General features: G+C 30.2%; 10 protein-coding genes across 10 annotated transcripts; 6 read left to right on the top strand and 4 right to left on the bottom strand.

The window, feature by feature from the left end:
- Positions 1–515: 515 nt before the first annotated feature.
- On the top strand, positions 516–3,276 carry BX663DRAFT_517469 (DNA replication licensing factor MCM7). The gene is made up of 6 exons (XM_051528728.1): positions 516–684; positions 743–834; positions 910–969; positions 1,036–1,268; positions 1,370–2,650; positions 2,711–3,276. Exons 1-6 carry the CDS (start codon positions 630–632, stop codon positions 3,207–3,209), a joined length of 2,220 nt encoding a protein of 739 aa, XP_051380394.1. The 5' UTR covers positions 516–629; the 3' UTR covers positions 3,210–3,276.
- On the bottom strand, positions 3,210–5,148 carry BX663DRAFT_517466 (Alpha/Beta hydrolase protein). Its single transcript, XM_051528727.1, has 7 exons — positions 4,779–5,148; positions 4,557–4,707; positions 4,252–4,455; positions 4,111–4,184; positions 3,949–4,035; positions 3,496–3,865; positions 3,210–3,419 (listed from the first exon to the last, which is right to left on the bottom strand). Exons 1-7 carry the CDS (start codon positions 5,054–5,056, stop codon positions 3,291–3,293), a joined length of 1,293 nt encoding a protein of 430 aa, XP_051380393.1. The 5' UTR covers positions 5,057–5,148; the 3' UTR covers positions 3,210–3,290.
- Positions 5,149–7,746: 2,598 nt separating this feature from the next.
- On the bottom strand, positions 7,747–8,201 carry BX663DRAFT_517459 (uncharacterized protein; the record flags this gene model as incomplete). Its single annotated transcript, XM_051528726.1, has 1 exon — positions 7,747–8,201. A coding segment is annotated over exon 1 (245 nt), but the record flags the coding sequence as incomplete, so codon positions are not given.
- Positions 8,202–9,296: 1,095 nt separating this feature from the next.
- BX663DRAFT_517456 (D subunit of V-type ATPase) lies at positions 9,297–10,961 on the top strand. The gene is made up of 8 exons (XM_051528725.1): positions 9,297–9,530; positions 9,623–9,740; positions 9,874–9,953; positions 10,048–10,160; positions 10,233–10,336; positions 10,392–10,537; positions 10,598–10,695; positions 10,749–10,961. The coding sequence occupies exons 1-8, from the start codon at positions 9,487–9,489 to the stop codon at positions 10,823–10,825; spliced, it is 780 nt and encodes a 259-aa protein (XP_051380391.1). The 5' UTR covers positions 9,297–9,486; the 3' UTR covers positions 10,826–10,961.
- Positions 10,962–11,462: 501 nt separating this feature from the next.
- Positions 11,463–12,195, bottom strand: BX663DRAFT_517454 (uncharacterized protein). Its single transcript, XM_051528724.1, has one exon. It carries the CDS (start codon positions 12,172–12,174, stop codon positions 11,725–11,727), a length of 450 nt encoding a protein of 149 aa, XP_051380390.1. The 5' UTR covers positions 12,175–12,195; the 3' UTR covers positions 11,463–11,724.
- Positions 12,196–12,202: 7 nt separating this feature from the next.
- On the bottom strand, positions 12,203–12,820 carry BX663DRAFT_517452 (uncharacterized protein). The gene is made up of 2 exons (XM_051528723.1): positions 12,674–12,820; positions 12,203–12,568 (listed from the first exon to the last, which is right to left on the bottom strand). Exons 1-2 carry the CDS (start codon positions 12,768–12,770, stop codon positions 12,435–12,437), a joined length of 231 nt encoding a protein of 76 aa, XP_051380389.1. The 5' UTR covers positions 12,771–12,820; the 3' UTR covers positions 12,203–12,434.
- Positions 12,821–14,839: 2,019 nt separating this feature from the next.
- On the top strand, positions 14,840–16,240 carry BX663DRAFT_517449 (uncharacterized protein). Its single transcript, XM_051528722.1, has 6 exons — positions 14,840–14,985; positions 15,052–15,085; positions 15,154–15,205; positions 15,300–15,385; positions 15,495–15,722; positions 15,794–16,240. The coding sequence occupies exons 1-6, from the start codon at positions 14,948–14,950 to the stop codon at positions 15,911–15,913; spliced, it is 558 nt and encodes a 185-aa protein (XP_051380388.1). The 5' UTR covers positions 14,840–14,947; the 3' UTR covers positions 15,914–16,240.
- A 1,001-nt stretch (positions 16,241–17,241) lies between these two features.
- On the top strand, positions 17,242–18,050 carry BX663DRAFT_517446 (uncharacterized protein; the record flags this gene model as incomplete). The annotated part of the gene is made up of 1 exon (XM_051528721.1): positions 17,242–18,050. A coding segment is annotated over exon 1 (452 nt), but the record flags the coding sequence as incomplete, so codon positions are not given.
- Positions 18,051–18,198: 148 nt separating this feature from the next.
- On the top strand, positions 18,199–19,843 carry BX663DRAFT_155553 (uncharacterized protein). Its single transcript, XM_051521619.1, has 2 exons — positions 18,199–19,365; positions 19,453–19,843. The coding sequence occupies exons 1-2, from the start codon at positions 18,570–18,572 to the stop codon at positions 19,599–19,601; spliced, it is 945 nt and encodes a 314-aa protein (XP_051380386.1). The 5' UTR covers positions 18,199–18,569; the 3' UTR covers positions 19,602–19,843.
- A 2,017-nt stretch (positions 19,844–21,860) lies between these two features.
- On the top strand, positions 21,861–23,644 carry BX663DRAFT_554014 (glycoside hydrolase superfamily; the record flags this gene model as incomplete). Its single annotated transcript, XM_051531493.1, has 2 exons — positions 21,861–23,127; positions 23,202–23,644. 2 exons carry the CDS (start codon positions 21,861–21,863, stop codon positions 23,642–23,644), a joined length of 1,710 nt encoding a protein of 569 aa, XP_051380385.1.
- Positions 23,645–23,685: the final 41 nt, after the last annotated feature.

The following is a 23,685-nucleotide window of genomic DNA, read 5'->3' as shown; positions in this document are numbered from 1 at the left end:
CTCTCTCTCTCTCTCTCTCTTTACTAGTTGATAAAGAAGGTAATTTTGCTTATTTGAATATCTTTAGATTCTGTAATAGTATGGCTAGTTTTTTCTAATCTGATGCGGCTATTGCAATAAGCAGCTGTGAATACATCAGATTATCGAGCCTACATAAAGAAAATGTATCTATTCATTGATTCAGATAGTAATGAATTATATCAAATCTTTGGTTTTGACAGAACGTGAAGCTTTATTAAGCAATAGTAATAAAGATTTAAACTTCTCACATATGTTTTGAAAAATGTCCCACTTTACTTAAAATCATTGTATTTAATAGCTGACGTAAAACATTTTTTTTTTTTATTTCTAACATTTCAATGATATAATTTACTTTCTTAAACAATAACATTTTAATACTGACCTTTTTTTTTTTTTTTTTAATATGCATCGTCTTTAGGGCAGTTTTATTGGACATGTTCACGAGAAGATGACGTGAAAAAATTATTGTCGCGACTTGAACGCGATTTGAAAATAAAGAAAAAAAAATATTTTTTTTTGAGAGGCGTTCATACATTTTCCCTTTAATAGATAGTGTTCCTTTTTTTTTTTTTGGCCTATAGCACTTAAAAGGGAAAAAAAAACTAAAGATGGCAGCACTTCAACCTGTTAAGCTCAGTAATGTCAATTACGATGAAGATAAAGGTAGATCAGTCACATTCTATTAAGTTTTCATTTGCTTATTTATGTTTCATATAATTAGAAAATCTTCGCGACTTTCTGTTGAATCATAAAGAGACGATCGTTAATGAGATGGGTGAAGAAGAGACCATCTTAAAATATGACGTTTTATTGGTAAAACATTACATGCACAACATGGATGAAAAAAAAAGAGGAGGGAAATTAAATTGACGATTATTACATTTATAGCAAAAAATTGTTGATAGAAAAGAATCAGTAATTTTAATTGAACTTGACGATCTTGCTAAGGTAATATATACACATATATATTTTACTTGAAATGTACATTGCTTTAAACGATCTTTTTGATATTAGTATGAAGATTCTCGTCATCGTACTGTTGCACGCATCAAAAGAAATACTAAACATTATCTCGATCTTGCAGCCACTGTTATTGATAAAATTCTTTCTGAAAAGACACCTAACAATCCTGATTTAACATATAAAGATAGTGTTCTTGATGTTATTATTTTTCAAAGAACTATTCGTGATTCAAACAGAGCAAGCGATTCTGAAGAGTCATTCCCTCCATCATTAACACGTCGATAGTAAAGTTTCGATTTGTTTATATATACACATATATTTTAACATGAGTCAACTAAGACAGATTTCTCTCTCTCTCTCTCTTTTTTTTTTTAATTAATTTTAGTGAAGTATTCTTCAAGCCCTTAAGCAATGAGAAGGCACAAGCTGTACGTGAAGTCAATGGTGCTCAATTAGGTCACCTTGTCACTGTTCGTGGTATCATCACTCGTGTTTCTGATGTGAAGCCTTTCCTTCAAGTAAATACTTACAGTTGTGATACATGTGGTTATGAAATTTTCCAGGAAATTAAGCAAAGACAGTTTACACCTTTAACTGAATGTGTATCTCAAGAATGTAAAAGTAATGGTGTTCGAGGCAAGTTATATATGCAAACAAGAGCCTCCAAATTTTTGGCTTTCCAAGAAGTAAAATTACAAGAATTAACAGATCAAGTGCCAGTGGGTCATATACCTCGTACAATGACTTTACACTTGTTTGGTGCTGCCTGTCGTCAATTGACACCTGGTGATGTGGCCAATGTGTCTGGTATCTTTTTACCTATGCCTTATACTGGCTTTAGAGCACTTCGTGCTGGCCTTTTAACAGACACCTATATGGAAGTACAACATGTTCATCGTCTTAAGAAGCAATATGATGAAATTGAAATGTCAGCTGAAGATGAGCAAGTGATTAATCAATTAAAGACAGATCCTAATGTCTATAACCGTTTAGCTCGTAGCATTGCTCCCGAAATCTATGGTCATGATGATGTTAAAAAAGTATTACTACTTCTCCTTGTTGGTGGTGTCAATAAGACAGTTGGCGATGGTATGAAAATTCGTGGTGACATTAATGTCTGTCTTATGGGTGATCCAGGTGTAGCTAAATCACAATTATTGAAATTCATTGCTAAAGTAGCCCCTCGTGGTGTTTATACGACGGGCCGTGGTTCCTCAGGTGTTGGTTTAACAGCTGCAGTCATGAGAGAGCCAGTTACGGATGAAATGGTTTTAGAGGGAGGTGCATTAGTTTTAGCTGATAATGGTATCTGTTGTATTGATGAATTTGATAAAATGGATGAAGCAGATAGAACAGCTATTCATGAAGTCATGGAACAACAAACCATTAGTATTTCAAAGGCAGGTATTAACACCACATTAAACGCTCGTGCCTCTATCTTGGCTGCTGCAAATCCTCTCTATGGTCGCTATAATACCCGTATTTCTCCTACACAAAACATCAACTTACCTGCTGCTTTACTTTCACGTTTCGATATTCTCTATTTGATTCTTGATAAACCTTCAGATGATATGGATCGTCTTTTAGCTGAACATGTTACTTATGTTCACACACATAACAAGCCACCTCAAATGGATATAGATGCATTAGAGCCACACATGATTAGGTAATAATAATAATAATAACATGTGTATATATGTCCTAATATTTTCTAAAAAAAAAATAGACATTATGTTGCACATGCTAGAACAAAGAGACCTGTATTGACTCCTGAAGTCTCAGAATATATTACAAGTGCTTATGTTGGATTAAGACGTCAGTATAAGCTTGATGAAGATCGTGAACAACAATTTACATATGCATCAGCTCGTACCTTATTAGGTATTATTCGTATGGCACAAGCTTTAGCCCGTATTCGACTTTCCGATTTTGTTGAACCAATAGATGTAGATGAAGCTTTAAGATTGATTGATGTTTCCAAGTCGTCGTTGACCGATGATAGTCAGAAGCGTGATCATCGTCAAGATAGATCACCTATGACAGCCATCTTCAATATTGTAAAGGAAATGACCCATGAATATGGCTATTCATTAGCTTTATCTACTATTAGACAACGCGTTATATCAAGAGGATATACTGAGATTCAATTAGAAGAAGCTATTCGTGAATACAGTGGCCTTGATATTTGGCAAGTTGATAATTCACATCTTATTGTTATTCATTAAGTATATAGTATAATTTAATGGTTTTTTTTATTTGTAAGAAAAGAAACAAAAAAAAAAATAATAATAAAAATACAAAAGATATCATAAAGACTTTGTAAGGGGAGGTATAGGGTTATTCAATGGAGAAAATCGAATTTTTCTGATTGCCTTTTCACTACGAATAACTACGTCGGTATCTAATTTTTTAGTATCCTTACGAGCATCATTTGCCTATGAATGGTAGCCATTCATGATTATGATTATGATTATGATTATGATTCTCTATTATTCATATTTATGATTTTACCTGAAACATGGCAATAACAAATTCAGCAATAGGCTTATGTATCCATCTTGAAGGACGATATGTATGTTCAAACCAGCCTAAATGACCACCATGTTTTGTAGCAGCCAAGATGATATAAGGGTTTACTTTAATTTCATCTACTGGAATACAATGTGCACGTGAAATAGGATCATCCAATGCATTGATACATAATAACGGGATACGAACGTTCTCAATGAAGCGTACACAACTTCCATCTCGGTAATAGTTGTTCACTGTTGTGTAATTCGACATCTTTTTCGTACAAGCATCATCATATTCACGTATTGTCTTTGCTGCCAAGACCTCATCAATATCAATGTCTCCTCGACTTAACATGATGTCTTTATTTCTAAGCATTATTTATTTCAGTTTTAAGAGAAAAAAAAAAAAAAAAAAAAAAAAAAAAAAAAAAAAAAAAAAAAACTTTTATACCTTAAAAATATATTTTTCAAATTCTGTGCCATACGATAAGAATAAACATGTCGAGAGAAATATCCTTGGTCCAATACTTGACCAGAACTTTTGAATAATAATAATAATAAAATTAAAGTTAAAGTTTGTACACTATCATCTAATCTATTATTTTATTTGTACCTTAATAAATCATATGGATTTGCTATGGAAACCGCGGCAATGAACGGCGTCTTTTCTCCTTCTTCACCAAGATACTATATTTCGATAGGTTAAAATCAACAAGACATCTTTATTATTCATGACGATCATCAGCCTAATTACCTTTACGAGGATATTTGAACCTAAAGAGAAGCCTATACCAATTAAAGGTGTCTTTTCACCAATTTGTTTTTGGATATGAGAAAGTGCTTCTCGAAGATCATCCGTAATAGAAGCATTAAATAATTGAGGGGTATTAATACTGGTAAAACCACAACCTCTAGCATTATAAACAACAGCTCTGTAATTGATAGGTGATCGAGTAATCTATGTATGTACGTATGTATGTATATTTAGATTGATTGTTAATGAAAAAAAAAAAAAAAAAAAAAAAAAAAAAAAAAAAAAGGCGGGGAAATCTTTCTTACAATTTGAAGTAAACCGCGAATATAGTTCTCATGACTACCACCTGTTAAACCATGCAAGATGACAACAGTAGGTGTATCTTCTGATATAGGGTTTAAAGGGAAAGCCCAATCTAATGAAGCAACTCCACCATTCTTAAATTCTAATATTTGTCTATAAAATAGTTAAAAATTGATTGTAAAAAAAAAAACACAAAAGCCATGACACATCTATGTCGTTTTTACCTTTCATAGGTAATATCATTTTTTGTCGGTGATGAGTCGTAAATAGAAGCATAAATGGTTTGTAAATGCCTTGATCTTAAATAAGGAGTAGGAACATACTGTGCCTTTGGACCGAAAAGAGATGGACATGTTTGTGCTAAATATTCATGAAAAGGTACACTAATTTCATTTGCGTATTTAATTCGAATAGGAACAGTTTCTGGATGATGAACAATTTTGATATTATTGATGTTATGATTTTCACGTGTGTAACTTTCATTGCTTTTAATACTGCTCATCGTTCCTTTTTATTTTGGTAATGAATGAATGAATAAATATAGAAAAGAAGGGAAACGGGAAGGGGAGAAATAATGCTTGTAGTAACTTTGAGGAAAAAAAAAAAAAAAAAAAAAAAAAAAAAAAAAAAAAAAAAAAAAAAAAAAAAAAAAAAAACAAAATTTATTTCCAGTTTATTTTATCGGTAGTCTATTCCGATTAAAATTTATTCAAAAAGGATCTTTCATACCGTATAAAAAGGGTTTAAAAATAATAAACCTATGCAATCTATTTATTGCTTAATGTAGTAATCACCTACGTGTCCTTTTATTTATCTTCAGAAATATTTATTTATTTTATTTATTTATTTATTAATCATTGAATAAAATGTCTTGATTGATATTTTTAACTGTAAATGGGGTTATCAAGAATAATACAATTGTTCTATTCTAGGAAATGAATCTTTTATTACAGTCACAATGGATTCAATACAATAGAAGACCATTATTGAATTTTAATTCTTATTATTATTACATAATACAACAAGTAAATTTATATCAGCTAATTGAAATCATACTCCAAGCGTGCAAACCAGTTATACAAATGACTAAGCTATATTTCACCTGTCTATCGTCTCTTTAGCTGTACATAAATTCTATTCTTTTTTTTTTTTGTTTTCAATACGTTTATTCGTTTAAAGCTTATATATGAGTAAATGATTTGCATAAATAAAAATGAATGAGTCTAACACTCCAAATGGTTTGACTTGGATAGAGTTACTACTCTATTTTTATGACTGCATTGCATATCTACTCTGCCAAATAAACTCTCACACGTCTCCCTATTTTTTATTTTTTATTTTATTTTTACTTTGTAAATAAATGTGCCAAAGTCAAGTTGGAAAGACAATTGCCTGGTAGTGTGCAAGGGGAAATAGATTCATTCCTTTATATGAAACTTGTTGTACACAATAGATCGATCAGACTTTCAAAATAGAAATGGAAAGAATAGAAGAATTTTTTTTTTGGTATATTGTGTTACACTTATTTGCCAAGTATTTGTTTACTTTACAACAAGAAGGCAACAACAACAACAAAAAAGATACAACAAAGATAAATCTCTTTTCTTTTTAATTGTAATATGCACGTCTATTTCATGCCTTACATTCAGAAGCCTCAAAGAATATTCAAAGGAAAGGGAAGGGAAGGGAAGGAAAGGAAAGGGGAAAAAGGGAATTTATACGTTTGTTTACATTGTTAATTTGAAGAGTAAACAACATTTATACATGCGTGTGTAAAAAAAGATAAAGTAAAGTTTGATACATTCTCCTTAAAAATAAAGGAGAAAAAAGTACTTTTTCTTATCTTTTTTATCTTTTCTTTTCCTTTTCTTTTCTTTTCTTTTCTTCACAAATGTTGCCTTTTTTTTTTCTTTTTTTTTCCCTAAAGTTAGAGAAAGTCAGGGTTATGAAGTGTGCTCAAGTCACATAGCTTGGCTTACTTGAGTTTGTAGAACTGTCCGTTTATAACATGGCTAAAGGAGAGGGCCTAGACTCTCTTTTGGTTACTACATGCATATCCGCCTTCACCTTGGGTTATTGCAACCTTAGATAATTGATGGGACCTTATCGAATTTTGACTGCTCAAGTTTGATTTATTTCCAAAGGAGGAGGGAAATAAAAAGGATACTTGGGGTTGGAAATTGTAAACCTGTTCCTTTTTTAGGGAGATTAGCGTACTCTTTGTCTGCACCATTGAAAGGGCTTATCTCAAGGTTTAGTTTTTCTGTTTTTCTTTTTGGAGGTTTTTCCTTCTTTTTATTTTTATCTAGTTGCTGCTTATAAAATAAAAATAGATAAGGATGCACAGCTTACGTTTCTGACCGTGGTTTTTTCATCTATTCATTTAGGTGAAGAATCCCAACTTGTATTTACTGTTAAGTCAAAAGTAGATGCTAGGGGTCAAAGAAGGGACATTCTCAGGTAAACAATAGTCAAGTCGTGCACTTTATATATCTGGATTCCTTCCACTTCGCCACGCTACAGGTCAGAATGTTTAGCCCGGCTTCCAGTGAAACTTACATCCAACTGTATTTTTTATTGGGGTAGGAAGTGAGGAATCCTATCTTTTTCTTCTAGCAAGGCTTGGGCCAGGTTGGACTTTGCCAAGTGTCTACTAGTTGAAATTGGACGTTTATCTTTCAAGTAGAAGTTTAGAGGGAGAAGAAAAAATTACAGCCCGTATCAATTTGTGTATGGGTTGTAATATTATTTTTGGGATTAGATATGCTTTCACCTTCTCGTGGTTAATCCTGTTAGTATCAAGTCTCTTCTACTAAAGAGATTTGAGAACTAAGAAAAGCATCTTTTTTTTTATAAAATATTAATAAAAATGAAAATGAAAAAAAAAAGCTTTATATTATAATACGTTATCTAATAAAAATGTTGTGATTACGCGTCCTATATAAATAATAAAAAAAGATGGATATACATATTTAAACAAAATTGAATTTATTTGGATCTACCATTTTCCAAATAAACATATCATGTTAACAGATGAACTAAGCAACTATGGTATATTTTAACGTATTATAAATGATTGTTGACGTTGCTGATTAGCTGAAGAAAGTATAGTGTTAATCTCAAACGATTGAAAAGCATTCATGTAGAGAAATAGCACCCTAATACGATAAAAAGAATAAAAAACAAAACAAAAATGACTAATGCTGTATTATCCTAGTCAGTTCTAAAAAAAATAAATAATAAATAATAAATAATAAATAAATAAAAAAACAAAAGGTAATAAAAACCTCTGAGGAGTCAAGAGGGGACCAAGGAAAGGTTAGTTGCATCTGGTTAAGGAAAAAGGAAAGCTGATTATCAATGGTATATGAAGTCGAAGGTACCACATAGAGATTTTTGATAAAAGTGCTCACAGGTAAAGTTACCACACGGATAATAAGGACACAGCCGAGATACATCACTAGGAATCTAATCAAGAGGACAACGAAGGACTTGGCTGTGCTTTTTATGGGGTCATTGTTAACCAAAGTATTAGATCTTGCTTCACCCCAATACAGTGTTTTGTGTTTAAGAAGCAAATTCTTGGCTTGTTCTCATTTTTATTATTATTCTAATTCACTCATGTTCCTGTAATATGTAAATTGCCCACCAAATAAATAAATACTTTTAACTTCACCTCAGCACTCAATGACATCAAGGAATACTTTTTTTTTGAGGATTACTTTTTCTTTATATTTATTTATGTCTTTTTTGACAGCAAAAGGTAGATAAGATTTTGTGATAAATGGTAAATACAGTTGATGACGATATGCATAGCTTATTACAGATTTTAAGGCTCTATTGGCTACAAAAATAAACTATGTCCGCATAAAAGAAAAGCAATGTTTTACTAAGCATTTCAAATGTTTATATTAGTTAATATGCTAAGTTAGCTTTAACAAAAAGTGTTTAATATATGTAATACATGCTCATACTTAAATTAAACATGTCTTATGAAAAAGAGGCTTCAAAAAAAAAAAATACAAGAATGATATTGTAAGATGCTAAATGACAGAACATATTGATCGCGAAGGGATCTCTTGGAAATTCAAAATAAAAATAAACGAGGAACTATTATCTCTTAATGAAATTCACAGAACATGTAAATATTTTTATTTTCTATTTATCTTATAGTTATAGGCGTAACGATCAAAAAATGTTAAAGAATCAATTCCAATCATTTTGAAATTGCTGACAGTTTATACAACAAAGGCTCTGTTGCTTGTTTGAATATACTTGTTGACGTTCGATTAATTTGAGCAAGTAGTGCCGTATCTCAAATAGTCTCCAGTATTCTTCTGTTGCAAGAATAGATTTAGTCTAGAAAATGAAATGGCGAGAAAGAAGATACGAAAATAAAGTTTTGCACTGCCTCTGTTCCTAATATTACTGATACACATTTCCTACCCAATTGTCACTAGACTTATCAAGATACATTTCAGTAAGTACAACAGCATTTTATTGTATTCGTTGCCTTTACGTTAATTTATTTTATTTTATTTAATTAACCTTCCCTTCGAAATGCTTCGAGTTGAATTTAAGTTGTATCATATATTCATTTTATATTGTTATTACTACATTTACTATGACTAAGCCTTTCTTTAAAATATATATCCATATACATAGCAGAAGTGAAAGTATGTCTTAATAAATTAAATAGATTTTATTATTTGCTATGTGCGCCCTGTCCCGACATTTTTTTTTTTTTTTTTGTTATGTTGTATCATTTTCTTGCACACCCCCTTTTTTTTCGAACTTTGATACATTTATTTTCTTTACCCTTTTTTTTTATATACACATATATTGCGTTCACTAACTATAATATAACGATTTCAGCAAATATATATAATTAAAAGAAATATATACAAATAAATATACATTTATATAGTTATAATGTCCGGATCTAATGCACGTCTTAATATTTTTCCTACGCGAATGTATGCATTTTTTTTTTTTTTCATCTTAACTTTTGTCTCCTTAATCAATTCCTTCAATCCAAAATGAATGCTTAATTAATAATATATTATAGGGCTCTTACAAATATGAAGCAGAAATTAAAAGGTGCTCAAACTGGTCATTCACTTTTGAAACGTAAATCTGAAGCATTGTCTAAACGTTTTAGAGGAATTACAGTTAAAATTGATGAGGTAAAGCAAAAACAAAACAAAGCAGAGAAAATAAAAATAAAGCATTAGAGACTAGTGTAGTTAAATTTTTTTTCTTCTTCCTATTATACATTTTACATTATCGAGTTTATTAATGACTATTTACATTAACTAGCTTAAACGTAATATGGGTCAAGTTATGCAGCTTGCTTCTTTTTCTCTTGCTGAGGTTCAATACATTACTGGCGATATTAGGTAAATACATTATCACTCAGTATATATAATAATTGAAAAAAAAAAGGGGGGAGAAGAAAAAATCATTGACATATACGCTTACATACGTGATTAGTTACCAAATTCAAGAAGCCTCTAAAACAGCTCAATTACGTGTTCGTGCTAAGCAAGAAAATGTCTCCGGTGTTATGCTTCCTGCATTTGAAATGTATAATGAAGGAGGAAATGGTACTTTATTATTATTATTATTGCAATCAGAGGTTAAAGTTTATTTATTCTCTTTTTTTTTAAAAAAAAAAGCATTTGAATTTACTGGTCTTGGTCGTGGTGGTCAGCAAATCCAGAAGACTAAAGAAGTTTATACAAAAGCTGTAGAAACATTGGTTGAATTAGCTAGTTTGCAGGTAAAATAAATGACTTGTATCAAAGATTTAAAATTCAACATTTATGTACAAACAGACAGCTTTTGTTATCTTGGATGAAGTTATTAAAGCAACTAATCGACGTGTAAATGCCATTGAGCATGTTATTATTCCTCGTTATGAAAATACTATCAAATATATCATTTCTGAATTAGACGAGCAAGATAGAGAAGAATTTTTCAGGTAAAAGTTCTGTCTTTTCCATTGTTGTGTTTTATATTAATATTCTATTAAAATGAAAAGATTAAAGAAAGTCCAAAGTAAGAAGAAGGAGCGTGCTCAAAATGAAGAATCTATCAGACTGCAAGAGGCAGATCTTGCTGAAAAGCGTGGTCATGAAGGTAAAATGAGATAGTTAAAGAATGAGTACATTTGTATTAATAATTGATAATAGCACCAATTCTTCAAGCGGCTTATGAAACAGGTCAAATTGACATGCTGGATCATGAAGATGAAGATATTATTTTCTAGTTCTAATAAGAATCTTTTCTTAGCAAAAAAAAAAGGGGGAGCGTTATATATAAAGGAAACAATAATAAAAGTGATGAATAAGAGAGAAAGATTCCCTATGAGAAGCATTTTTCTTTCCTTTTCTTTTTCTTTTTTCCTTTTTTTTTTTTTTTTCTAGATAGAATAGATGTTGCAATAAAGATTAAAGAATTTCTTTTGTTGTATCTTCAAATAACGGTCACTTTAGTTATTCGAATATTTATTAATATCATCCACTACAGCTCTTTTTTTTTTCTGCTAGGCAACATTAATTATCTTGCTTTGCAACATGACAAACAAATCTATATTTACATATTGATTGCCTTTTTTGACACTCGTTTTTCATAATTAACCTTCTCCCTTTTTTTTTTTGTATGTCTGTTCATTCAAACTTGAATACTTTATTTACTGAACTAAGGCCTTATTATCATCGTTGTACTGTGATATATACGTTAATTATCTTGCCTAATAGGTTCATTTTAAACCTTAAAAATTGTGGCATGTTTAGATGAAATTTTCAAGTTCTATATGATTCATTTTTTTTTCTTTTATAGAAGGAAAAAAAAAGGGGATCACGTACGTTTGCATTAATTTATGTAATGGAATTTGTATTCATAAAGAAGTTTTCTAAAGATAACTATTTTATTTATTGAAACTAGGAGTTCATATAAAAAAGAAAATTATGTATGCCTTCTCCTATTATAAGTAATGTTTTTTTTTCCTGCAGATTATTATGTAATACAAATAAAATTACAATTAACATTATAATGCAGTACAAAAAAAAAAATAGTAATAGTATTCTAATTACATATAATGCTTAATGAAAGGAGAGAAATGATAATGTCACTTCCATTTCTTCTTCTTCTTCTTTTTTTTTTCCCTTAATACTTTTGTCGGTCTTCAAGGAAACTATGATGGGGAGGTATCGAAGATGGAGAATGAGTGACATAAGACATTTGTGGATAGCTTGAATCAGATTGATTCCAAACATTTTCAGTACTCTGTTGAAAAGGTTGTTGTTGGTCATCATCATCATCATCCTGAGGATGAAAGACTTCACGATCATCTGTTGATCTAGATTTTCGTCGACGAATAAGTAGAAAAGCAAGTGCACCAAGAAGTGCTACGCCTGCTACTCCACCTACTACTCCACCTACAATGGCACCAGTATTAGTGGGCTGTTTGTTAGATGGCATTACGTTATTAATTTGAGTTATTGTTTGAGAAGGTGTAGGACTGATACTTGAGCTAGTTAATATATTTAGAATGGAACTATCTGTGGGTAGTGTTAGTGTTGTTGCTGGATCAAAAGTTCCTGTAGTTATAGTCATTATGTCTGAAGTGATTACTTCAATAGTAGTAGTAGTCGTAGTCGTAGTAGTATCAGTCGTTGTAGTTGTAACGTCAGTTGTAGTTGTCGTATCTATTGTTGTAGTAGTAGAAGTTAAAATATCTGTTTCTGTTGTTGAAGGAATATAAGTTGTAGTAGTATCCCACCAATCTGTTGTAGTAGTTGCTTCTGTATTATATGACAAAGCAAAAAAAAAAAATGTTATGTTATGTACATACATATATATTGAATAGATGCTGTTTACATACGTGAAGTCCATGTTCCATCATCATAGGTAGTTGTATTATTGCCACTATCATCATCATCATCTTCATAATCATTGTCATCATTATCCTCATAGTTCTCCTCTTCATTATCATAATCTTCTTCTTGTCCTTTTTAAAAAATGTATTAGAAACAAAGCTGTCAATATATTTATACATTTTAAAGACAGTAAAAATCTTTATATTATAACAGGGTGATCGGCAATATTTATTTACCTGAATCATCGTATTGAGCATTTGTTTGGATACTGAAAATTATTAAAAGAAATAGAGGTAAAAAAGATGAATAGGGATGGGTTTTTATTGAATTCATTTTATGCTGTACAAGAGAGAGAAGAAGAAGAAGAAGAAGGAAAAAAAGAAAGAAAAAGATAAGAAATCAAGAGGGAGAAAAGCTTTTTTTTTATCACGTTGTTTCGAATATAAAAAAAGAAAAATATTATGTTGTATAAAAGTGGTAGATTGGTTGAGAGCTTTAAAACTAAAATATTGTACAACAGAACGAATATCTTGGACAAATTAAACTAGAAAATACATCAAATATTTGATATAAAATAATATTAGAGGGAATATCATATCTTAATCTTTGCAGCAATAATAGTGGAGATATTATAATATTATTCTTTTCACTCCTATCTTATATAAAGAAGTTTTCAAGGTACAGTTCAAAACGAAATATATTTCTATTTATAAGATATAAATCTCAGCCAATAGTAAAATGGTAACAAGTTGGGGAGGAACTTGATACTAAATTATTGTCCTTTCCAAAGAACAAAACCGTTTTCTTGGAATTTATAATGACTATTATTAGGTTTAAAATAATTCTAGATGGTAGCCTTTTTTTTTTGGATTTAACAAAATTGGAAAAACAATAGATATATTTATAAATCTATTCGGCTACTAAATTTAAGAATATAAGCAGTAAATGCTCATTGAGAGTTAGAACTACTGAAGCCTTGAACAAGTACCCTTCGAAATTTTTATAAGTGCGGATATATTGTATCTGCTTTGTGGTAGTATCTTTCTTAAGAGGGTAACTTTACAACTCTATTTTAGGGTGAAAATGCTTTATAGTCTTATATTTATGCTAGTGATAAAATTTTACGTTTTCATAGTAAAGTGCATAGTATCAAATTTATGCCAAACTTACGAAAAATAGAGTATTGTATAAATTCTAAATAACTACTTTTGAATGATATGCATATTATTCTAACTTGATGATTTCATACATAATCTTGCTAATATCAACACACGTATTAGAGCTAATTGTAATATTTCTTGATTTGATTCTAAACACTAGTTTGTTAAAATTATCATTTTTTTTTTAATCAGCAAAGTCTTAATATTTAAATTTTAAGTATTGAACTTTAGATCCTTTCTCTATTATATGCTTTTTTTTTTTTTGCAAACTTAGATTCATCTATTTTAATCGATCATACTTCTTTCAATAAAATATATATATGATATTATTGTTAGAGGTACTCTTTTCCTTATGAAAGATTCTTTGATAAAGTTCATTTAAATTATTTGTAATATTCTGAAATCTAACTCTTATTAAATATATTACATTGCAATAGACTATAGATATATTTGTCAAGTCATAAATTTAAAAAATAGCTTGGAATTCAGACGCTATGTTTAAAGAGTATTTTAAATTTGTTATGTCTTGTCATGAAGTATGCGTGTAGAAATATTACTACTACTTGTTTTTTTTTCTTCTTCTTTTCTTTAAAGTATTTAATAATTTAGTTCGTTATTGTTGATCAAAATACTCGAACTGTAAAATATGAATACACTTACGTTAAAGCAAAATAATAAAGAAGTAAGGACTTTAATTGTTCAATTAGGTAATCATATACTTTTTTTTTGTGAAACAATTTAAACAGTATGATATAAGGCTGTTATTAAGAAACATATGTATTGTATATAGGGCTTTGCTAATGAATAACCCACATATATTTGCTAGAATGTCTAAATAATATATGCCACTTCATATGAACCTATATATTTTAAATATGTTTACAATTATTTTAGTTGTAGATTTATGAATATATGTATATATTTATAGATATAGATATAGAGGTTCGATTTGTTTTTTTTTTCTTTATTTTTAGTAATCAGCCAAAACTGCTATTCTTTTTTTTTTAAGCCTCATCATTTTTTTTTTTTTTTTTTTTTTTTTTTTTTTTTTTTTTTTACTAGTGATTTGTTTAAACAGATGGCTTTATCCTAAGGAATTATACGCCTATCTCCAAATAGAATAATGCTAGCTATTAAAATAAGTAATATGTAACATATGAATGGGCTTATTATTTTTACTACTACTATCTATTAGTAAACCCTTTTTTTTAAAATAGCTTTGTAACATAATGTCATGAGGCTTCGCAAAATGATAATAAACATATTTAAAGCAATGTTTATTTTATTTTTTGGTTTATTTTATTCATCTTCTTTTTTTTTGTCGTTAATACACTATATACATATATTAAAATGGGACAATATAAATGTTGTTGTTGTATTCCTATCAGGTAGAGTTAGATATGAGTAAATAAATACATATATGTTCTTCTAACATCATACTTAATACTTTCTAGAGCTGGTGTTTTAATTATTGCTTTGCTTTCTGCAGTAAATAAATTGACATAAAATGTCTTATCTTGGCTCCTCATTAATTTTCTTTTTATTTATTTATTCAGGCAATTTATATTGGTTCTACTGTATGTCTTTTTTTAAATAAACCAACCACTGGTATGATAATGATATACATATATAGCGTTAGAATTTTTATGTATTAATATATGTTTAGGATTATCATATAATAATATTGAAATTAATTATCAAGTATTCAATGGAATTTATTATACGTCGATTGCAGTTTCAATTATATTTGCACTTACTTCGATTTTTGGCGTTCTTGGGTGTATTACTGTAAGTATTCGAATATTAAGGGAATGCATATATACTGTTATTATTCTTCAAATACAAAAAAAAAAAAAAAGAGAAAGAAAGATGGCTTATATATAATTCAATTATAAAGCAACATAGAAGAATGATTGGTATTTTCAAAGTGTCATATTGGATAGTAGTTGTTTTACAATTTATTATTACTATTGCTGCTATAATTATGCTGGCGATTCAGAAAACACTTATTATAGATAATTGTGTTGCATTATATCCTGATTTAACAAGGGACACTTGTACTGTAGGCTATAGAAATCTTATAATTATTTTCTGCACAAGTTCATTGGTTGCGAATTTCATTCAGGTACAAATCAATTTCAGCCACAAAAAAACATGCTCCATAAAAAGTAACTTTTTTTTTTTTTTTAATTTTAGATATATTTCGCCACAGCTATCAGTTCGTATTCAACAAGGCTGCGTAGAACTAATATGCATGAAAAGCTCCGAAATTTGGAAGATTTTCCTGAGCCACCAAGCAAGGCTGATTTTTTTTAAATTATTATGTAGAATATCTTTATGTTTATTTAGATGTGTTTTACCGAGTATATATGCATACACATTTATTCAAACAAACTATACACACACAAAATTCATTTTGTCATAAAATATCCTTTTTTTTTTCCTCTTCCCCATATAAAAACATTACCAACAAAGCTACGCACATCTTTAAATATTCAACACCACTGTACACTAAATTATTATTTTCCTGAATATGTGTTTATCTGCTATGGATTAAAGAGAAAGAATATAATTATTAAAACTTAACTATTTCCTCCTTTGTTTTTTTTTCCAAATAAATCTGATATTAAATTATTGTACAAACTTTGTTCATTATATAATATGAATTCTAAAACAAAATTGCAGCACATTCAGTGTACAAAATATCAAGAATTTATTTACATTTATTTCCTTTGAGTAAATTTTTGTATTTAAGTAATATTAATTTATTAGTTGGTCTTTCTTGTAATAGAGAATTTGTTCCTTTTCTTATATAAATATTTATTGTTTCCTTTGCTTGTTCTCAATTTATATCATCTTTTGTCTTCTCTTTTCTTTTTTATAATTTCTCTAATAACGATATCACTTATCCATTCAATTTAATTACTTGCTGGTAAATAACAGCCGATGCGAGCACAAAAAAAAATAAATGTTTATAAATATTTTCCCTCCCGTTTCCCCTCATAACTAACTTATGATTGGTTGTTTCGATTATTATTATTTTTTTTTCTTTAAAGGTGCCCTTACACGAACTAATTAATAGATATCTATTGTATTGATGCGATGCTTGATCAAATAATAAACTATGTCTACGAATATTAGAAATTTAACAAAAAAATAATTCATGATATTTTTAAGTTTGATAGACAAAGTAGGAGAATATAAGTAACAGATATCAGTCAATATCAAATTTATCAAAAATATTTTCAGGAGAAGGGATTATCGTTTTTACGAAGAGAAGGGGATATGTTTCCTATACTGACTTTCCTATCTCTTTTTTTTTTAATTACAAGATGCTTTCAGATTTACATCATGTATATTTTACTAGCTACGCTTATTATGTATATAATAGAGGCTATGCGAGGAGAGGAAGAAGAAAAAAATAAAATAAAAACTATCCAAAATTGAGATAACCTGTTTAGGATGAGAGAATTGTTTTCTTCCGCACCTATGCCGCCCTATCAGGGAACGTACAACAAAATACAATATCATACCACTTTTATACCTCCTTGACGGCAATAACTTTATTTTATTATCGTATTCGATAATATAAAGGGTGGAAGAGGAGAGCAAATTCAGTTTTGAATTTTCTTTCATTTCTTTATCTTTTATTTCTTCTTTAGCTTGACCTTTCTTTTTCTTTTTTTTTTTCTTTTGTGAACTTATTCTGGAAGAAAAAAAAAAGAGAAAGAAAAAGAGATTAAAAGAAAATAAGAACAAGTTAGGATATCTTTTATCTATACATTACAGATTGTAATATTGATTAATTTCATTCTATTCTTTATTTCTTTTTCTTTTTTTTTAACATCTTGAGCTAAAGATTCCTTCTCCCTTTCTCTCCTTTATATACAATGAATTCTAATGTGTTTCGTTGTATTCAACAAGATAGCAATTCTAATTCGTATGCCTGTTATAGCTATTATAACGAACTTAATAGCAATGACTTGGAAGAACGACATGAAGCTTGTTATGACACTATAAAAGGGCAAGATTACATACAATATAATTCCAGTATGCTGGATACCATTGCTGAAGCTAATCTTCAAGATTATTACTACTATTGTCTCGAACAATTAAAATGGTATCAGTCTCAGAAGGAATACATGAATGATACTGACGGTGAATACGAAGAAGAGATTGAGGAAATAAACAACAACCTTTGTGGTTTGCAATATTCTTCCGAAATACAACAGCAGCAAAACTATGATTATTATCAAAATGATTCACTGCTTCACCTTGTGGTTAACGTCCAAAATTACTTAGCTGAACAAGCTGATTATTATAACCATCTTGCAAAAAATGAATCTCCATTGTATGATCTCCAATATAAAATGCATACATACATACGTCAGAAGGAATCAGACTTCATTGCATAGCAAAGTGGATATAATAAAGGAAAAAAAAAAAAAAAAAATCAACACCGACTTATAACTTCCACAAATATAAATTGTACTAATTTTGACGTCTTTTTTTTTAAACATTTATACACTTCCCTTATTTATTTATTTATATGATGAACAACCCTTAAGCACCTATGCTATAAAATTAATAAATAGCCAATGAAGTTCAAATAAATGAATTGTTATATGATACCGATAATACAGACATCTTTTTTTTTATCGGTCTTCATTTACAAATATCAATATAAATTATGAATATAAGTTTAATTTATTTTATTTATTTTAAAGGGGAAATAAAAACGAATTGTCTTTGAATGAAAGACAGAGATACGATACGTCTATAAAAACTAATTTTGATCCTTGTGGTGGTGGTGGTGGTGGTGTTGGTGGTTGTGACCCTCTTCAGTAGTAGTAGTAGTAGCGGCAGTAGTGGTGGCAGTAGTAGTAGTGGCAGGAGTAGTAGTGGTAGTAACAGCAGTAGTGGTTGTAGCAGCAGTAGTGGCTGTAGCAGCAGTAGTGGTGGTATCTGTCTTATGGTGGTGGTGGTGGTGGTGGTGGTGGTGACCCTCTTCGGTAGTAGTAGTAGTAGTAGTAGCAGCAGAAGTAGCGTCAGTAGTAGTAGTGGCAGGAGTAATAGTGATAGTAGCAGCAGTAGTGGTAGTAGCAGCAGTAGTGGTGGTATCTGTCTTGTGGTGATGATGACCCTTATGAGTAGTAGCAGTGGTAGTAGCAGCAGTAGTGGTAGAAGTGGCAACATCTTGTTGTTTATTGTGTCCCTTCATATTGTTAATATTAATATCTTTATCATGACTCATCTTATGGTCCTTCTTATGGCTCTTCTTATGGTCCTTCTTATGGCTCATCTTATGGCTCATCTTATGGCTCACCTTATGGCTCTTCTTATGTCCCTTCTTATGGTCCTTCTTATGGTCTTTCTTATGTCCCTTCTTATGGTCCTTCTTATGGTCCTTATCATCGACATTATCATCGTTCTGCTTATCTTGCTTCTTAAGCTCATCATCATAAGATCTCTTCTTGTGACATTTCTTCTTGTGAACTGCCTTTGTAGTAGTAGTAGTCTTCTTCTTGTGAACTGCCTTGGTAGTGGTAGTCTTCTTCTTGTGAGCAGCACCCTTCTTCTTGTGAGCTGTCTTCATAGCAGCACTCTTCTTCTTGTGAGCTGTATTATCATCGTCGTCATCATCTTCATTCTTCTTCTTCTTGTGAGATTTCTCCTTATGATGCTTCTTGTGAGCTTTACCCTCGTTATCATCATCGCTACCATCATCATCGTTATCATCATCGTCATCATCGTTATCATCATCATCATCCTTCTTCTTCTTGTGAGATTTATTCTTATGATGCTTCTTCTTCTTGTCGGCTTTACCCTCGTCATCATCATCACTGTTATCATCGTCATCATCGTCATCATCGTTATCATCATCATCATCATCCTTCTTCTTCTTGTGAGATTTATTCTTATGATGCTTCTTCTTCTTGTCAGCTTTATCCTCGTCATCATCATCCTTCTTGCTTCTCTTTTCAAGAAGGCTAGCATCTTCTAAATCATGGCTATTTCCCTTGGAACCCACGAACTTGAAACATTTTATACAATTAGAATATGACATGTGTACAATATCTTAAATTTCATCACCTACCTTGACACAAATTGATTCCCCGGGTTGAATATTTTCGCAATCAAATTGAGGATTTAAGTCTTTATTCCATCCTTCAATGCTGTTTTGGGAAACACCAACTTTAGAAGCAATTGAATTACAGGTGTCACCATCAGTGGCTAAAATAATAAAAACCTAATTAGGAAAAAAAATCCTTTGACTGATAAAAAAAAAACCCGCAAAGAACTTACCAGTATATTTCTCTTGACAAGGAGAAATGTTGAGAGCTTGAGTCAAACACAATAAAGAAGCAAAGGAAGAGGCCGCAACGATAAGCTTCATATTGCTAGCGATTATTAATCGAATGAAGTTAAATTATAAAGAAATAAAAAAAAAATAATGGAAGTATTGTTGAATTTATCCTGTATTTATATATTTTCGCGTCTTTGAGTGTTATTGTTATTATCACTACTGGTTTCATGTTTATTAAACCTATATAATTATAATTTAAATATAAATTAACGATCCATTAAAAAAACAACAAAAATAACAAAAAAAGAAAAGAAATGAAAGGTCTGTTTACTGCTTTATAGTAAAATAGTTAAAATAGAACTATATATTTTCTAAATCAAATTAAATCCTATTTACTGCTATAATTAACAAAAAGCAGTAAATACCATGAATGAATGATTGAGATTCTTCAATTTACGATTTTAGAAAAATAAACACAATGTTTTATTAATAAATTATCTTTTAACAAAACTGGCTAGTATTTTCCTTATAAAACCAGCAAGTTTCATATTAAATTAGCTCTTTACAAATTTGGTTTACTAAGAAAAAAAAATCTCCTGAAAAAAAATTACTTATTATCACTTTATCAAAGCATTGTAGAATAGCTGAAGAGAGAAGCAGATGCTTAACTAATAAAAAGAGTGAATAAATTGTTATGATTTAAAAGTCACTAATAAAAATTAAGAAAAGTGTATGTTACTAACGAAAAATAACTTGTATATGTAGGATTGTTACATAAGTTGAATAGTAGAAAAAAGAAGGATGATCGTCCAATTTCTAAATATAGTTTTTTTTTTAACATTTCAGACATTATCAGCAGTAATAATTACTATTTAAACTACGATGAATGTTCCAGGGGCTCAAGATCTCTTGGCAAACAAACGTGTTTAGTTGTGTTATTGCCATTTATATACATATATTTTTAAATTAACGAATTACATACAAAGTGCGAAAATATTTTTTATTATTCAAAGTGTACTGCTTACATAAAGAGTACACATGTAAAAGAAATTCATAATGTATTATGTATTTAAAAAATATGCATTCACATATGGATATATGATTAAATAGAATATAGTTTAGGTGAGGCCGCTTATATACATGATGAATATTTAGAATGCGTATACACAGGGTTCTTTAAAGGGTCTTTTTTTTTTCTAAGGGATGAGGAAGGCGGATAGAATATCACAGCCAATAGTATTATATGAAATACTTACGTAATAATGAATTCAATATTTAAGGAAACTCGAGTATTATTAAAACTCTCAATTTTTACTAGAAATATAACTAACTGCAAGAAGTATATCTTTTCCCATTATTATTATTATAACAAATGACAGAAGAGTAAAAATATGAATACTTTTTTTATTTTTTTTTTTATTTTTACACGTATAAGTATATTGCTATACATAAGGTAGTTTCTGATTCAAGTCAGCTTTATTTAAGTGGAAACAAGTCAAATTTCCTTTATATTGCTTTCTAAGTATTCCTCATAGTGATTCTTTAATATTAAGTATACTTTTCTTTCTTTTCTTTTAATAAAAATGATTCATCTTTTAATGTAAACCTATACTAGTCTGTCTTTTCTTTTTTTTTTGAGATATCTTTTAATCAAATAATTATCTTATCTGTTACAGTTTGTAATATGAATGCTATAAAAGGACAAATATAATATATTACTTTCTGTTGTGTACCAGCAAAGAAATAGAAATAATGTTTTGAGGTATGACCTTTTTTTCTTTTTTTTTTTTTGTGGTCAAGATTCGTTAGTTCACATTAGTACATCGTAGTATTGGATTTAAATTCTCTTTTCTTTTTTACCTTTATTCTTTTATCTTTTATTTTTCTTGTAAAAACAAAAAGAGAAAAAAAAAGAAGCATACACACACACACATAAAATCATTGAACTGTATAACAATGAAGTTACTTTCATTAGCTACTATTTGTATCTTGATTTCAACTTGTATTGAAGCAAGAACGTTTTTGTTTCCTATCCCTCAAGAAGTTGAATGGCTTGGAACCAAGACTCTACTTTCAAATGATTTTCGTTTTATGGGTATTGAAAACAAATATGTTCAGTCTGCTGCTAATCGTTATTTGAGTCTAATCAAAAGAGAAAGATGGAGAGCTGTACAAGTGACTACTGATAATTGTACTGTTGTATTGACAAAAAAGAAGCTTAAGGGTATCCACTTTCAAGTGGAAGATAACTCTGCTAAACTTGATATGGGTATTGATGAGTCTTATTCTCTTATCGTGCCAGAATTAGGAGGGTATGCTACCTTGAAAGCAAAGACTTGGGTTGGTGCTCTTCGTGGTCTTGAAACATTCTCACAATTGGTTCTTGAGGATGACGATGATGATGATCATCAGCTGGTTGTTCATACTGTCAACATTACTGATTATCCTACTTATGGTCATCGTGGTATCTTATTAGATACCTCACGTCACTTCTTCTCTGTTAATTCTATCTTACGTGTTCTTGATGCTCAGGCTTATAATAAGATGAATGTCTTACATTGGCATGCTACTGATTCTCAATCCTGGCCTTTATACTTTAGATCTCATCCAGAGCTCTCAGAGAAGGGTGCTTATTCTAGTAAGGAAGTCTATAGTCCTTCAGATGTAAAAAAGATCATCTCCTATGCTGAATCACTTGGTGTTCGTGTTATTCTTGAAATTGATATGCCTGCTCATACCGCTTCTATTGGTGAGTCTCATCCTAATTTAATTCTCTGTGGGAATGAATTCTGGGCTGATTATGCTGCTGAACCTCCTGCTGGTCAATTAAATCCTATTCTCAACGCTACTTATGATCTTATTCATGATTTAATTTTAGAAGGTACCAAGATTTTCCCTGATACTTTATTTCATTCCGGTGGTGATGAGATCAATACTGCTTGTTGGGAACTAGATCAAGGTATTAAAAACTATGTCAAGACGCATCGTCTTTCTTCTACAAAGGAGATCTGGTTTGAATTTACTAAGAATATACTTCATTTCATTACCTCAAAGGCCAAGAAGAGACCTATTATCTGGGAAGATTCTATCAAAGATGGTGGAAGCTATTCTAATGATACTGTCGTGCAAGCTTGGATTAAGCCCCCTGGAACATATACTAAGCTTGGTTATGATGTTATAGTGAGCAATTATGATTATTTTTATCTTGATTGTGGTCACGGTGGTAAGGATTAGTCCTTTCTTAAATCTCTATTCATTATTATTATATATTAACACTACTATCTTATCTTTAATTAGGTTGGGTTGGTGAAGATGAACGTTATATAAGCTCTAGTCAAACTGAGACATCAGATGATGTTTTTAACTATGGTGGTAGTGGTGGCTCTTGGTGTGCTCCTTTCAAGACGTGGCAACGTATCTACAGCTTTGACATGACCCATGGCATTGAAAAATCTCACGGTGGTAAAGTATTAGGAGGTGAAACGGCTGCCTGGGCAGAACAAATAGATGAGAATGTAATCGACGGTCGTCTTTGGCCACGTTCTGCTGCTGCTGCTGAAATTTACTGGTCTGGTAGCTACGATACAAAGGCTAAAAGACGTACAGTCAAGACAGTCTCTGAGCGCTTTTATGACTGGAATTATCGTTTACAAGCACGAGGTATTCAAGCAGAACCTGTTCAACCTAAATACTGTCATCAGCATCCTGGCGCTTGCAATCTTAACAATCCTAAGGCTTAATATATAAATAACAGTTGCTCTACTCACAATTCCTGTTATAT

The sequence above is a fragment of the Cokeromyces recurvatus genome (assembly GCF_025118155.1).
Source record: "Cokeromyces recurvatus strain NRRL 2243 chromosome Unknown BX663scaffold_23, whole genome shotgun sequence".
NCBI lineage: Eukaryota > Fungi > Mucoromycota > Mucoromycetes > Mucorales > Mucoraceae > Cokeromyces > Cokeromyces recurvatus.
Note: the sequence above shows the minus strand (reverse complement) of the source record. Positions and strands in the feature narration are given on the sequence as shown.

Bases quoted from the DNA above. Each gene is read 5' to 3' on its own strand.
- BX663DRAFT_517452 (XM_051528723.1), bottom strand. From the start codon at position 12,770: ATGAATTCAATAAAAACCCATCCCTATTCATCTTTTTTACCTCTATTT. The intron at 12,569-12,673 runs GTAAATAAATAT...TTTTTTAAAAAG, and splicing joins TGCTCAATACGATGATTCAG to GACAAGAAGAAGATTATGAT.
- BX663DRAFT_517449 (XM_051528722.1), top strand. From the start codon at position 14,948: ATGGGACAATATAAATGTTGTTGTTGTATTCCTATCAG. The intron at 14,986-15,051 runs GTAGAGTTAGAT...AATACTTTCTAG, and splicing joins TGTTGTTGTATTCCTATCAG to AGCTGGTGTTTTAATTATTG. The intron at 15,086-15,153 runs GTAAATAAATTG...TTATTTATTCAG, and splicing joins TTATTGCTTTGCTTTCTGCA to GCAATTTATATTGGTTCTAC.
- BX663DRAFT_517469 (XM_051528728.1), top strand. From the start codon at position 630: ATGGCAGCACTTCAACCTGTTAAGCTCAGTAATGTCAATTACGATGAA. The intron at 685-742 runs GTAGATCAGTCA...TCATATAATTAG, and splicing joins CAATTACGATGAAGATAAAG to AAAATCTTCGCGACTTTCTG. The intron at 2,651-2,710 runs GTAATAATAATA...AAAAAAAAATAG, and splicing joins TTAGAGCCACACATGATTAG to ACATTATGTTGCACATGCTA.
- BX663DRAFT_517456 (XM_051528725.1), top strand. From the start codon at position 9,487: ATGTCCGGATCTAATGCACGTCTTAATATTTTTCCTACGCGAAT. The intron at 9,741-9,873 runs GTAAAGCAAAAA...TACATTAACTAG, and splicing joins TTACAGTTAAAATTGATGAG to CTTAAACGTAATATGGGTCA. The intron at 10,538-10,597 runs GTAAAAGTTCTG...TAAAATGAAAAG, and splicing joins GATAGAGAAGAATTTTTCAG to ATTAAAGAAAGTCCAAAGTA.
- BX663DRAFT_517454 (XM_051528724.1), bottom strand. From the start codon at position 12,174: ATGACTATAACTACAGGAACTTTTGATCCAGCAACAACACTAACACTA.
- BX663DRAFT_517466 (XM_051528727.1), bottom strand. From the start codon at position 5,056: ATGAGCAGTATTAAAAGCAATGAAAGTTACACACGTGAAAATCATAAC. The intron at 4,708-4,778 runs GTAAAAACGACA...ACTATTTTATAG, and splicing joins AATGATATTACCTATGAAAG to ACAAATATTAGAATTTAAGA. The intron at 4,456-4,556 runs GTAAGAAAGATT...GTACATACATAG, and splicing joins TTCGCGGTTTACTTCAAATT to ATTACTCGATCACCTATCAA.
- BX663DRAFT_155553 (XM_051521619.1), top strand. From the start codon at position 18,570: ATGGTGGTGGTGGTGGTGGTGGTGGTGGTGACCCTCTTCGGTAGTAGT. The intron at 19,366-19,452 runs TCCTTCTTCTTC...CTGTTATCATCG, and splicing joins CATCGTTATCATCATCATCA to TCATCATCGTCATCATCGTT.